At 41.6% G+C, this 13,415-nt stretch overlaps 1 protein-coding gene across 9 annotated transcripts in view; it reads left to right on the top strand.

The window, feature by feature from the left end:
* The window catches only part of LOC140200565 (prolyl 4-hydroxylase subunit alpha-2-like), a 159,940-nt gene that overhangs the window by 113,922 nt on the left and 32,603 nt on the right, over window positions 1-13,415 (top strand). For all 9 annotated transcript variants that reach the window (XM_072264075.1, XM_072264077.1, XM_072264078.1 and 6 more), the window contains one exon: window positions 1,726-1,779. In XM_072264075.1, coding sequence (XP_072120176.1) covers window positions 1,726-1,779 — 54 coding nt within the window. The remainder of the gene's footprint in view (window positions 1-1,725; window positions 1,780-13,415) is intronic.

Below are 13,415 nucleotides of genomic sequence, written 5' to 3'. Positions count from 1 at the left end.
TTGTCGGAGAACAGAGCAGGGACCAGGACTTGCTGGTCATTGTTTACGTGGTACTGGCACAGCCATAGTGAGCCCACAGCTTCCTACTTTATTCTTTGGGTTCCAAAATCCCCGGAGCATTCATTTTGGGGAGAGGATAGCAGGCAAGTATTGCCAAGTACTGCCCCCTGGTGTTCACACATGGCAAACTTTGGAATGACCACCGCAGACCTTGGCCTTTTAATGTCAGAACAATGAAACACTCCAAGGAGATGATTAACAGAGAGAGGAGATTGAATGCCTCTGCTACCAAAGAATATACTGTATATTTGCCATTTCTTCAATGTACATGAATGTGATATATGAACTCATTGGGACCTGGGAAAGCACTGAGGGTCAGCATTCTATAGGACATTAACTTTTTGGTCTTGAGGGCCCACCACTTCAAAATTCAGCAGTGACTTAGATCAGAAGCAACTGAGAGTCTTTTATACTTTGTCCAGTGCTCCACTGAGAAGTGTGCAATGGAAACTATCCAAAATGACTGGACTGGGCTGGATCTGTGGGGACGTCAGGAGGGAGTGCCGAGGAGCTGATCTGGAATTTGGTTTGATTGTCGGATCAGAAGCTCAGTGATCAGCTTGGAGATGTATGAAGTGCTTGTGGGAGCACTGTGGTACTGTGAGGATGGGGTGACATTAAAGGTAAGGATGTGAGGGAGCCCATCTTTGGGGGTTCAACTTGGAACAGCAAGCTCAATTTCTCAGAACTTCCTCTAAAGGAGCTTTGTGCAGGGGGCCACATAACCCTGTGTACCTCCTTCTCTTGGACACAAGACCAATTTTTGACCCACAGTGACCAGTGAAATTTCCAGTGACGCTTCCAGCCTGAAACAATCATAATCCTATCACATTCCAAAAATGATTTTGCGTATGTTTTGGGGAAAAGAATAGTGCTTCTCAGGCTTTTTAATTTTATACAAAAAATATGCTTACATGAGATTATTTTATTTGTGAGCATATGCAGCAGCAGGTGAGGAAAGAGATAAACCACATTACCTGTATTTCCCAGGGAACTGAACTTGTTCAGATCAGCTTTAGTTGAACCAGCCCAGTAGTGTTCTGCGGTCAAAAAGCCTTTTGTTTTGCGGCGTCATCGTCAAAGACCCCACCAGCTGGGCCATGCCGTCCTCTCATTCCTACCATGGAGTGGGAGGTAGAGAAACCTAAAGTCCCACACAGGCAGGTTTATGGACAGCCACTTTCCTTCAGCCGTTTGGTTCTTGAACCAACCTGCACAACCCTAATCACTTCACGAACCTGATGAAGGGTCTCAACCCGAAACGTCGGCTCTTTACTCCTCTCTGCCTGACCTGCTGTGACCTGCCCGGCATTTTGTCTGTGCAACCCTAATCACTACAGTTTAGCAACACGATGACCACTTTGAATTCTTTGCACTAAAATGGATATTTTTTCTAATTGTGCTCTTTCTTGTAAAAATTGTGTATGATTAATGTCTAATTAATGTTTTTCTTCTTGTGAATGCTGCTTGTGTGATGCTCTGTGTCTGCGATGCTGTTGCAAGTAAGTTTTTCATTGCACCTGTGCACTCGTACTTGTGCATATGACAATAAGTTCGACTGCCTTTGACCTGTACGCGGCAGCTGAGATGTGCTGCTGTGTCTGGTGCTGGCTGTGCCTACTCTGAGCCCTTCCTCCCCTCACAGACTTCTTCTCTTTGCTGCAGGTGGCGAACTATGGCGTTGGAGGCCAGTATGAACCTCATTTTGACTTCTCCAGAGTAAGTAATGCTAATATCCACTTTAAACATGACTCCTAAATTCCTCTTGCTTATTAACCCAAAGTATCTTTGAGAATGCGGCTGTTCACACTCAGGTGCCTTAAGATTAAAATCGCATCATTTCCTCAAAATTACTCAGTTTTTGATAAGAAAGATCTCTGTCATGAACAAAAAATAGGATTTAAATTAAATCCTGGCACCCTTTTCTTTCCCCCAAGGGGAGCAACATGCTGAAACTGGGTACAGCTGTCAGTGAAATGAGGTTGTTTATTAAGTTCAGACTCAAAACACGGATTCAACCAACGTCATGTTATTTTAAAATAAAGCAGAGAATGTGTGAAATAATCCAACAGTCAGGCAGTATTGATTGAAGAGGGAGCTTGAGTTAATATTTCAGGCTAATGAACTTGGAGGCAAAATCAGTTTCAAGATCTAGCGAAAAGAGAAAGGGTTAAAGGAAATGAAGATATTTAATAGAGTGTTCCCTTTCAGTCCAACTGGTCCATGCCAACCAACAATGCTCCCAAAGCTAGTCCCACTTGTCTATATTTGGCCCATGTTTCATAAAGGTGGCATCCATCATTCAGGACCCCACTAGCCAGGACATGCCTTCTCCTCATTGTTACCATCAGCGAGGCGATACAGGAGGCTAATGACACATACTCTGTGATTCAGGAACAGCTTTTTCCCCTCCGCCATCAGATTTCTAAATGGAAAATGAACCCATGAATACCACCTCACTATTTTTGCCCTCGTCTGTATTGCATTTTTATTTTTTCACATATATTTTTATTGCAATTCATAATACATAAATATATAACCAAAATATTTAAACAACAAATTTCATAGCATATGTCAGTGATATTAAATCTGATTCTGATTCTATACCTCCAAACCTTTCCTATCCATGCTCCTATTCAAGAACCGTTTAAATGTTGCTAATGTACCTGCCTCAACCATGCCCTCTGGCAGCTCGTCCCATAAACTGACCACCTCCCTGGGTGAAAAAGTTATACTTCAGGTTCCAAATAAATCTCTTTCCTCTCACCTTAAACCTATGTCCTCTAGGGGAAATCCTGGGGAAAATGACTGTCTGTGTTCACCCTACCTATGCCCCTGATATTTTTGTGTGCATTCTTTGCTGAATGTTCCTGACATTTTCCAAATATCCTGCATTCATAGTTTCTTGATTTATTATTTTGTACAAAGATTTGATCAGTGCTTGCACCGTTTACACTGTGTGTGCTGCTCTAAACACTGGCTTTGTGAACAAACATCTGGTCCCTTTCTCCTCTTTAGGCTTTAGCTAATCATCCAGATTTTTGTCAGGGATTGAACTTTAACCTTTAATGCTTTGCTGTGGGCAGTGCCTTGAAGAGGAATCATTTTAAAACATTTTTTGCCTATTATTAATAGAACTATCAGAGATAGAAATAGAGATGTGTAGATTGATGGAATGTTTGCAGTTAATGTCATGTGATCAAACCTCCAAGAAACTCCTTCACAATCTATCCCTAATGAGAGGTAGAGAGTGCTGGTATATGCCACCCATTCCCTGGAACTGTGTCTTTCTTGGACATTTTTCAGACCTGTGTAGAGTTGAACTCTGGGTTCTAGTCGTATTTCAGCCAAATTGGAGAAGGATGGTAGATCTGTTTTTCCCCTGAACACATTCGTAAGCTATGTAATTTTTTGCAACTGTTTAATGGACGTCCTTATTTGCTGCCATATTATGGTCTGAAATTATTTTAATTGATTGAAATTGATTTCGCCAGCTGTCATAGTGGGGTTATCTCCAGATCATTAATGAAGGCCATTGATATTTCCTCTTCCCAACATACTCTGATTCTTGCTGAACTTTCTTCCCTCTGCCCACATGTGTGGTTCATTGCCTTGTTCTCAGTGTGTGTGCTAAACTTGTATTCATTTGAGAATTTTAATCAGAATCATGTAGAATATCACTGTCATAATTCTAGAAATTTGTTATGTGGCATCAGTACATTGAAATACATAAATAAATAAATTTTCTTTATCTATCATGTCCTGTTTCACCCGTGGAGCCCAAGTTCATTAACTTAGAGAGCTTCTTCCTGACATGACCAAATTCAGCAATTGTCAAGATACCAAAGGCTTGCGCAGCTGTGAAACACCCCCATCAAGGGAGCAAGACTTTCCAAAAGTTTCTTATTGCATCAGATTATTTTTGCCAGTTTAAGTTAGTTGGCACAGAAGGAGAAAAAAAAAGAAAATATTTGCAGGGGATAAAAATAAACCTGTATGAAAGGCCCATTGTTGATTGGAAGCTCTGATCCATTCTGCTTTCAGAAGCAGTCTCAATAATTACAACCAGCCAAGTGTTAAATATGTACCAACTGTTCTGTCAGAGAGGATTTGGATTATTCCATTCCCACACATCGTGACTAGATTCTGTAGGAATTCTTATGTAACGCATTTAACCACAATTGATGACCCTTGTGCTGCAAATGACTCTAATCATTCATTATTGCAGGAATTAATAATGTTGACATTGAGTGCTGGTATATGCTGTAATGCAGGAACTAACTTGAAACTCATATGGCTTGAATATTAGTAAGCTGTGCTCCCAATCAATATTTTCTGGCAGCAGTACTTGTTAATCAATTAATTTAACTCTCATTGTCCAATCAATGGCAGAGGTTTTTAAGATGGCCCCCTCTTACTTCAACATCATGACCACAAATGTTGGATAATAGGCTAGGCACATCAGTTGAAAGAGAAGCAGATAACAATTTGGATATTAGACCTTTCGGCGTGTCTTTCCACAGATACTCCCATTTCCAGCTTTTCTGTTCTTCAGGTAATAGAATACAGAAACGGGCCTTTCAGCCCATCTAGTCTGTGCCACCTACCTGCAACCAGACCATTACCTTACATGTCCCTCATACATGTTTACCTGTTCAAACTTCTTTGATATGCTCCAGTTGAACCTACACTTACCAATTCCAAAATTAATATCACTACCACTTTCAAAATAATATCTCTACCCAAAAGCATGGGACCTATAGTAGGGATTAACTGCAGCCAGCCCATTTCCTAAATCTGAACACAAGGTATAATCAATTTTTCCATCCCACTTGGGAAAACTGAAACTGGTCCTATCCCTGATAATGCAATATTGTATATATTTGTGTGCACAATAACACCCACCCCAGATGGAAATGGTTAACTTTTTGTTTGAATGAGCTCTACTCTACTCTCTTAAGTCTGCTGTCCTTTAAGAAATACCTGTAGGAACAACATGACAAGAGAAAATGACCAGGCCTACGGGAGTGTGTGAAACTAAAGAACTTGAGGTCAGTAAGTTTGCTGTGATTGGGATCAGGAGAAAGGCCATGTGCTGATTCAGTAACAGATCATTTGCAGCTCTGCTTTAATGGATTTCAGCATCAGTTGTATCCAGTTCCAGCAACAGCTCCATTCTGTGCTTGGAAAGTAAACAATGATCTCATAACTTCACTATTGGAACCTTTTATGGCCACTCTTCATTTGGACTTCCTCCAATAGAAAGCAGCAGATGTGTGTCTATTGAACACATTTTATTTACTCTGGTCAGCAGCAGAGAAATGGAGAAATCTGTGAAGCATTGTGTTTTCTTAAATAATATAAGTAGGAAGAAAGGAGCTAAAACTGAAAGTACAAAATAAACCTGACCATCAATTTGCAGTTAGAATATGGTTATTTATGTTTTTTTTTAATTGAACACTTCCCAGAGTCAGCAATACTCAACTCTCCACAAGGAGTTACAGTATGTTAAAAGGAAGACAACATTGCCCAGAAAATAAACATCCCCAGTTAGTTCCAATAAATACCCTTTATGCTCATGTCAGTGCTTGCTTTGTATGCTGGCTCTGGCTACGTTGGGATCACCACCAAATGCAAATAAATTTGTACATCAAAGCACAAATCATTACAGACACTCAAAGACATTGATCAGCATCTCACTAATGATAAAGAGTTAGATTGATCTGCTTGTCTTGTTCTTAGTATGACAAAGGAGGACTCCATTTGACTTCTCAGCTCCATCTGAGCCATCCCACCAACCTCATTCCTCCTTATCTATATGAGGGCCTCTCACTAGTTCTCAACTTCACTTTGATTCTTTTACAATTTACCTGTGGTAAGGGATCATTTCCAATAGCTAATTAATTTACTTTGCGATTTGGGAGGAAACCAAAGCATCCCACAGAAACCAACCTCTTTGAGGCTGTAATCTGATTGATAGCAAATGAAGTATTTTTTTTAAATCAGCGTTGCATACCTTAAATAATTTCCATGAATAATATTGAGTAAGATCTAAAATGCAGAAATGCTCCCTCCCAACCACCTGCCCCAGTGATCCTTTCTGCAGAACACTGACAATATAAGTATGTGGTCAGAAATACAGTAGGCATGTGCCCCTTCACAGTGCTGTACCATTTAATTAGACCACAACCAGTCCTGTAACTTGTATTTCATGTGTCATTCATATCCACTATTTCCTACATCTGCACCCTGCACTACATTAATAGATTTAGCTGAAGGCTTTCTCCTCCAAGTAATTTCTGTAATTCCCTTCACTAATCTGAGACCCTTATTTGAATTACAAATCTCATAAAAAGGAATCTAAATGGTTGCCCTTATAGAAACATAGAAAATAGGTGCAGGAGTAGGCCATTCGGCCCTTCGAGCCTGCACCGCCATTCATTATGATCATGGCTGATCATCCAACTCAGAACCCCGCCCTAGCCTTCCCTCCATACCCCCTGGCCCCCGTAGCCACAAGGGCCATATCTAACTTCCTCTTAAATATAGCCAATGAACTGGCCTCAACTGTTTCCTGTGGCAGAGAATTCCACAGATTCACCACTCTCTGTGTGAAGAAGTTTTTCCTAATCTCGGTCCTAAAAGGCTTCCCCTCTATCCTCAAACTGTGGCCCCTCGTTCTGGACTTCCCCAACATCGGGAATAATCTTCCTGCATCTAGCCTGTCCAATCCCTTTAGGATCTTATACGTTTCAATCAGATCCCCCCTCAATCTTCTAAATTCCAACGAGTACAAGCCCAGTTCATCCAGTCTCTCTTCATATGAAAGTCCTGCCATCCCAGGAATCAATCTGGTGAACCTTCTTTGTACTCCCTCTATGGCAAGGATGTCTTTCCTCAGATTAGGGGACCAAAAGTGCACACAATACTCCAGGTGTGGTCTCACCAAGGCCTTGTACGACTGCAGTAGTACCTCCCTGCTCCTGTACTCGAATCCTCTCGCTATAAATGCCAGCATACCATTCGCCTTTTTCACCGCCTGCTGTACCTGCATGCCCACTTTCAATGACTGGTGTATAATGACACTCAGGTCTCATTGCACCTCCCCTTTTCCTAATCGGCCACCATTCAGATAATAATCTGTTTTCCTATTTTTGCCACCAAAGTGGATAACTTCACATTTATCCACATTAAATTGCATCTGCCATGAACTTGCCCACTAACCCAACCTATCCAAGTCACCTTGCATCCTCTTAGCATCCTCCTCACAGCTAACACTGCCACCCAGCTTCGTGTCATCCGCAAACTTGGAGATGCTGCATTTAATTCCCTCATCCAAGTCATTAATATATATTGTAAACAACTGGGGTCCCAGCACTGAGCCTTGCGGTACCCCACTAGTCACCGCCTGCCATTCTGAAAAGGTCCCGTTTATTCCCACTCTTTGCTTCCTGTCTGCTAACCAATTCTCCACCCACACCAATACCTTACCCCCAATACCATGTGCTTTAAGTTTGCACACTAATCTCCTGTGTGGGACCTTGTCAAAAGCCTTTTGAAAATCCAAATATACCACATCCACTGGTTCTCCCCTATCCACTCTACTAGTTACATCCTCAAAAAATTCTATGAGATTCGTCGGACATGATTTTCTTTTCACAAATCCATGCTGACTTTGTCTGATCATTTCACCGCTTTCCAAATGTGCTGTTATCACATCCTTGATAACTGACTCCAGCAGTTTCCCCACCACCGACGTTAGGCTAACCGGTCTATAATTCCCTGGTTTCTCTCTCCCTCCTTTTTTAAAAAGTGGAGTTACATTAGCCACCCTCCAATCCTTAGGAACTAGTCCAGAATCTAACGAGTTTTGAAAAATTAGCACTAATGCATCCACTATTTCTTGGGCTACTTCCTTAAGCACTCTAGGATGCAGACCATCTGGCCCTGGGGATTTATCTGCCTTCAATCCCTTCAATTTACCTAACACCACTTCCCTACTAACATGTATTTCACTCAGTTCCTCCATCTCACTGGACTCTCTGTCCCCTACTATTTCTGGAAGATTATTTATATCCTCCTTAGTGAAGACAGAACCAAAGTAATTATTCAATTGGTCTGCCATGTCCTTGCTCCCCATAATCAATTCACCCGTTTCTGTCTGCAGGGGACCTACATTTGTCTTTACCAGTCTTTTCCTTTTTACATACCTATAAAAGCTTTTACAGTCCGTTTTTATGTTCCCTGCCAGTTTTCTCTCATAATCTTTTTTCCCCTTCCTAATTAAGCCCTTTGTCCTCCTCTGCTGAACTCTGAATTAATTATAAAGCCTCCTTTTCAATACTTGTCTTTGTCTCAACAAGTCTCATCTATTGTTGCTCGTTAAAATAAAACAATGAAATAGTGTTGTTCATCTGTGTTGGCAAGATACAGTATCATGCATATATCCAGAATGCGCCACCTGAGAATCTGTTTTGGTACTAACCATTTCAGTCCTCTGGAATAGCCAGAAGAAACATCAGATACATTCATTTTCCCATCTTCTTCCAGTTATTCAATGAAACATTTGCTTTGAGTACTCTTTTTTTAAGTTAAAGTACCTGAAAAGTACATTTAAGTACTTTTTTAAACTACTCTGGAAAGTACATTTTTGTCTTTTTGAGCTCTCTAGCTATAGAATTATATTGGGAAAGAAGCTGTTATTCTGGATATATTCCATCTAGATTTTCAGTCCCAGCAGGAATATTTAAGATTTACAGAAAAACCCTCTAGAGACCTTGAAAATAAACTGCTGTTATCAAAAATAATCATGTTATCCCATTGCATTTGTGTCCAGGAAATGTCTGGGCTCTATAAAGGAAAGATATACAATCCATGTCCTGGCTGCCTTGGCCATCATTGAGTTGAATAAGGCATTTTATAAAAAGAGAACCTGATTGCTGATCAGCTGCCTTCATTATTGTCAGAATATAGTGAAATGATGAGTTAAAACAGTGCTCTAGGAGACTGAGAGAGTCATTGGATTTGCAGAGTCAGTCCTGGGTGCCCTTAACTCCTCCAGTCCAGCTTTCAAATACTGGCCTATGTTCCTAGCAGATGGTTAACTAAGGCTACGTCCACACTAGACCGGATAATTTTGAAAATGCCAGTTTCATGTAAAAACAATAGGCGTCCACACCAGGCGTTTTTGAAAATACCTCCATCCACATTAAAACAGGTATTTGGGCAAATCTCCTCCTACTGGGCATGCGCAGGACACATATACAGAAAACAAGCGAAGAGGGAACGGTATACTTGGTGAGTGTTTGTCCAGTTACAGACTAGAAAAACTTAAAAGCAAAATGCCAAACGATGGACAGCTGTTGGCTCTTGTGCAGGAGGACTTTAAATTAAAAAAAATACTGGAGCGTATGGAGGCAACCGACAGGAAGTTCATGGACAGTATGACCCGGCTGACGACGAACATTGAAAAACTGACTAACTCTGTTACAGAGGGATTTGCAGTGATGAGGAATATGATGGCTCCCCCCCAGTACTTTTCACCACCACAATACCAGCCTCACAGCCATGACAGTAATAGACAATAGACAATAGGTGCAGGAGTAGGCCATTCAGCCCTTCGAGCCAGCACCACCATTCACTGTGATCATGGCTGATCATCCACAATCAGTACCCTTTTCCCGCCTTCTCCCCATATCCCTTCACTCCGCTATCTTTAAGAGCTCTATCTAACTCTTTCTTGAAACAATCCAGAGAACTGGCCTCCACTGCCTTCTGAGGCAGAGCATTCCACAGAACCACAACCCTCCGTGTGAAAAAGTTTTTCCTCAACTCCATTCTAAATTGCCTACCCCTTATTCTTAAACTGTGGCCTCTGGTTCTGGACTCCCCCAACATCCGGAACATGTTTCCTGCCTCTAGCGTGTCCAATCCCTTAATAATCTTATATGTTTCAATCAGATCCGCTCTCATCCTTCTAAATTCCAGTGTATACAACCCCAGTCGCTCCAATCTTTCAACATATGACAGTCCCACCATCCTGAGAATTAACTTTGTGAACCTACACTGCACTCCCTCAATAGCTAGAATGGAGACCAAAACTGTACACAGTACTCCAGGTGTGGTCTCACCAGGGCCCAGTACAACAGCAGAAGGACCTCTTTGCTCCTATACTCAACTCCCCTTGTTATGAAGGCCAACATGCCATTAGCTTTCTTCACTGCCTGCTGTACCTACATGCTTACTTTCAGTGACTGATGAACAAGGACACCGAGATCTCGTTGTACTTCCCCTGTTCCTAACTTGACACCATTCAGATAGTAATCTGCCTTCCTGTTCTTACCACCAAAGTGGATAACCTCACATTTATCCACATTAAACTGCATCTGCCATGCATCTGCCCACTCACCCAACCTGTCCAAGTCACCCTGCATTCTCATAACATCCTCTTCACATTTCGCACTGCCACCCAGCTTTGTGTCATCTGCAAATTTGCTAATGTTACTTTTAATCCCTTCATCTAAATCATTAATATATATTGTAAATAGCTGCGGTCCCAGCACCGAGCCTTGTGGTACCCCACTAGTCACTGCCTGCCATTCTGAAAAGGACCCATTAATCCCTACTCTTTGTTTCCTGTCTGCCAACCAATTTTCTATCCATGTCAGTACCCTACCCCCAATACCATTTGCTCTAATTTTGCACACTAACCTCCTATGTGGGACCTTATCAAAGGCTTTCTGAAAGTCCAGGTACACTACATCCACTGGCTTTCCCATGTCCATTTTCATAGCGATATCCTCAAAAAATTCCAGAAGATTAGTCAAGCACGATTTCTCCTTCGTAAATCTATGTTGACTCAGACCTATCCTGCCACTGCTATCCAAATATGCCACTATTTCATCTTTTAGAATTGATTCCAGCATCTTCCCCACAACTGATGTCAGACTAACTGGTCTATAATTGCCTGTTTTCTCTCTCCCTCCTTTCTTAAAAAGTGGTATAACATTAGCTACCCTCCAATCCGCAGGAAGTGATCCTGAATCTATAGAACATTGGAAAATGATTACCAATGCATCCACGATTTCTAGAGCCACCTCCTTAAGTACCCTGGGATGCAGACCATCAGGCCCTGGGGATTTATCAGCCTTCAGTCCCATCAGTTTACCCAACACCATTTTCTGCCTGATGCAAATTTCCTTCAGTTTCTCTGTTACCTTAGGTCCTCTGGCCACTATTACATCTGGGAGATTGTTTGTGTCTTCCCTAGTGAAGACAGATCCAGAGTACCTGTTCAGCTTGTCTGCCATTTCCTTGTTCCCCATAATAATTTCACCCGTTTCTGTCTTCAAGGGCCCAACTTTGGTCTTAACTATTTTGTTCCTCTTCACATACCTAAAGAAGCTTTTACTATCCTCCTTTATATTCTTGGCTAGCTTACCTTCGTACATCATCTTTTTCCCCCATATTGTCTTTTTAGTTATCTTCTGTTGCTCCTTAAAAGTCTCCCAGTCCTCTGGCTTCCCACTCATCCTTGCTATGTTATACTTACTCTCTTTTATTTTTATACTGTCCTTAACTTCCCTTGTCATCCACGGTCACCCCTTACTCCCCTTAGAATCTTTCTTCCTCTTTGGAATGAACTGATCCTGCACCTTCTGTATTATTCCCAGAAATACCTGCCATTGTTGTTCCACTGTCATCCCTGCTAGGGTATCTTTCCAGTCAACTGTGGCCAGCTTCTTCCTCATGGGTCCATAGTCCCCTTTGTTCAACTGTAATACTGACACTTTCAATCTTCCCTTCTCCCTCTCAAATTGTAGATTAAAACTTACCATATTATGGTCACTACCTCCTAATGGCTCCTTTACCTCGAGTTCCCTTATCAAATCTGGCTCATTACACAACACTAAATCCAGAATTGCCTTCTCCCAGGTAGGCTCTAATACAAGCTGCTCTAAGAATCCATCTCTGAGGCATCCCACAAACTCCCTTTCTTGGGGTCCAATACCAACCTGATTTTCCCAGTCTACCTGCATGTTGAAATCCCCCATAACAACTGTAGAATTACCTTTGCGACATGCCAATTTTAACTCTTGATTTAACTTGCACCCTATACCCAGACTACTGTTCGGGGGGGCTGTAGATAACTCCCATCAGGGTCTTTCTGCCCTTACAATTTCTCAGTTCTATCCATACTGGCTCTACATCTCCTGATTCTATGTCCCCCCTCGCAAGTGATTGAATTTCATTCCTCACCAACAGAGCCACCCCACCCCCTCTGCTAACCTGTCTGTCCTTTCGATAGGACGTATACCCCTGAATATTCATTTCCCAGCCCTGGTCCTCTTGCAGCCATGTCTCTGCTATTCCCACAATATCATACTTGCCAATTTCTAACTGAGCCTCAAGATCATCCTCTTTATTTCTTATATTCCATGCATTCATATATATATATATATATAATACTTTTAATCCTTTTAAAATAATAATAAAATAATAATCCTTTTACAGTAACTACACATAAGGACACACAGACCCCCGGGTGGCCCCACCAACATCTCCCCCACTCCCACAGAGGGGTCACCCTGGAAACATTTCCTACACCCATAGTCTCTTCACCGATGAAAGGGACGACAGGTTTTTTAAAACCTCCCATTACCCCGTACACACTACAACGCCCAGCCGGCGTTTTCAGATTTAAACACTCTGTAGAACGATTTAGAAAAGCTCCATTTTAGGGGAGAAAGATGCCGTTTCAGTGTGGACGGAGGGTCAAAACGAAGAGAAAAAGCTTCGGTTACGAATTTATCCGGTCCAGTGTGGACGTAGCCTAAAACTTTGAGCTGTAATTTGCTGGCGTTCTAATTGTGATTCTGGTGCTCATAATCCTTAAACATTCAATGTGAATGGATAGAAAAGAAAATCTATCCAAACAAGGTAAAGATGTTAAGCCGGAACAAATAAGAGTGCACCGAATCATCTGCTATGGTTCATTATCTGAGCGGATCACAGTATGGAATACGGACTGCGGAGATCTTACCAATGACTATGCTTCTATCCTGTTACTGAGCTGTGATGCCTCTGATACATTGTCCTAATTCAATGCCTGGTTCCCGTACAAATCCCTGTGAAAGTTGGCATGAAATTTCTCTCCATGCAAGTAGATTGATTTGACCCTGGTGACTTTTATTCTGAGTACCTCCAAATTTATTCCTTGGTTAACATCTGAGACCTTGGAGAAAGAACTCCTATTGTCTTTGACAAGATGCTTACATCTGTGTTGTATATCAACAGTAAATCCACAAATGTAATGGTATTTCAAAACAGGACAAAAGTTCAAAAAAACAACTTTG

This window comes from Mobula birostris, chromosome 7 (genome assembly GCF_030028105.1).
Source record: "Mobula birostris isolate sMobBir1 chromosome 7, sMobBir1.hap1, whole genome shotgun sequence".
Taxonomy (NCBI): Eukaryota; Metazoa; Chordata; class Chondrichthyes; order Myliobatiformes; family Myliobatidae; genus Mobula; species Mobula birostris.
This window is presented reverse-complemented; position numbering and strand designations above follow the sequence as displayed.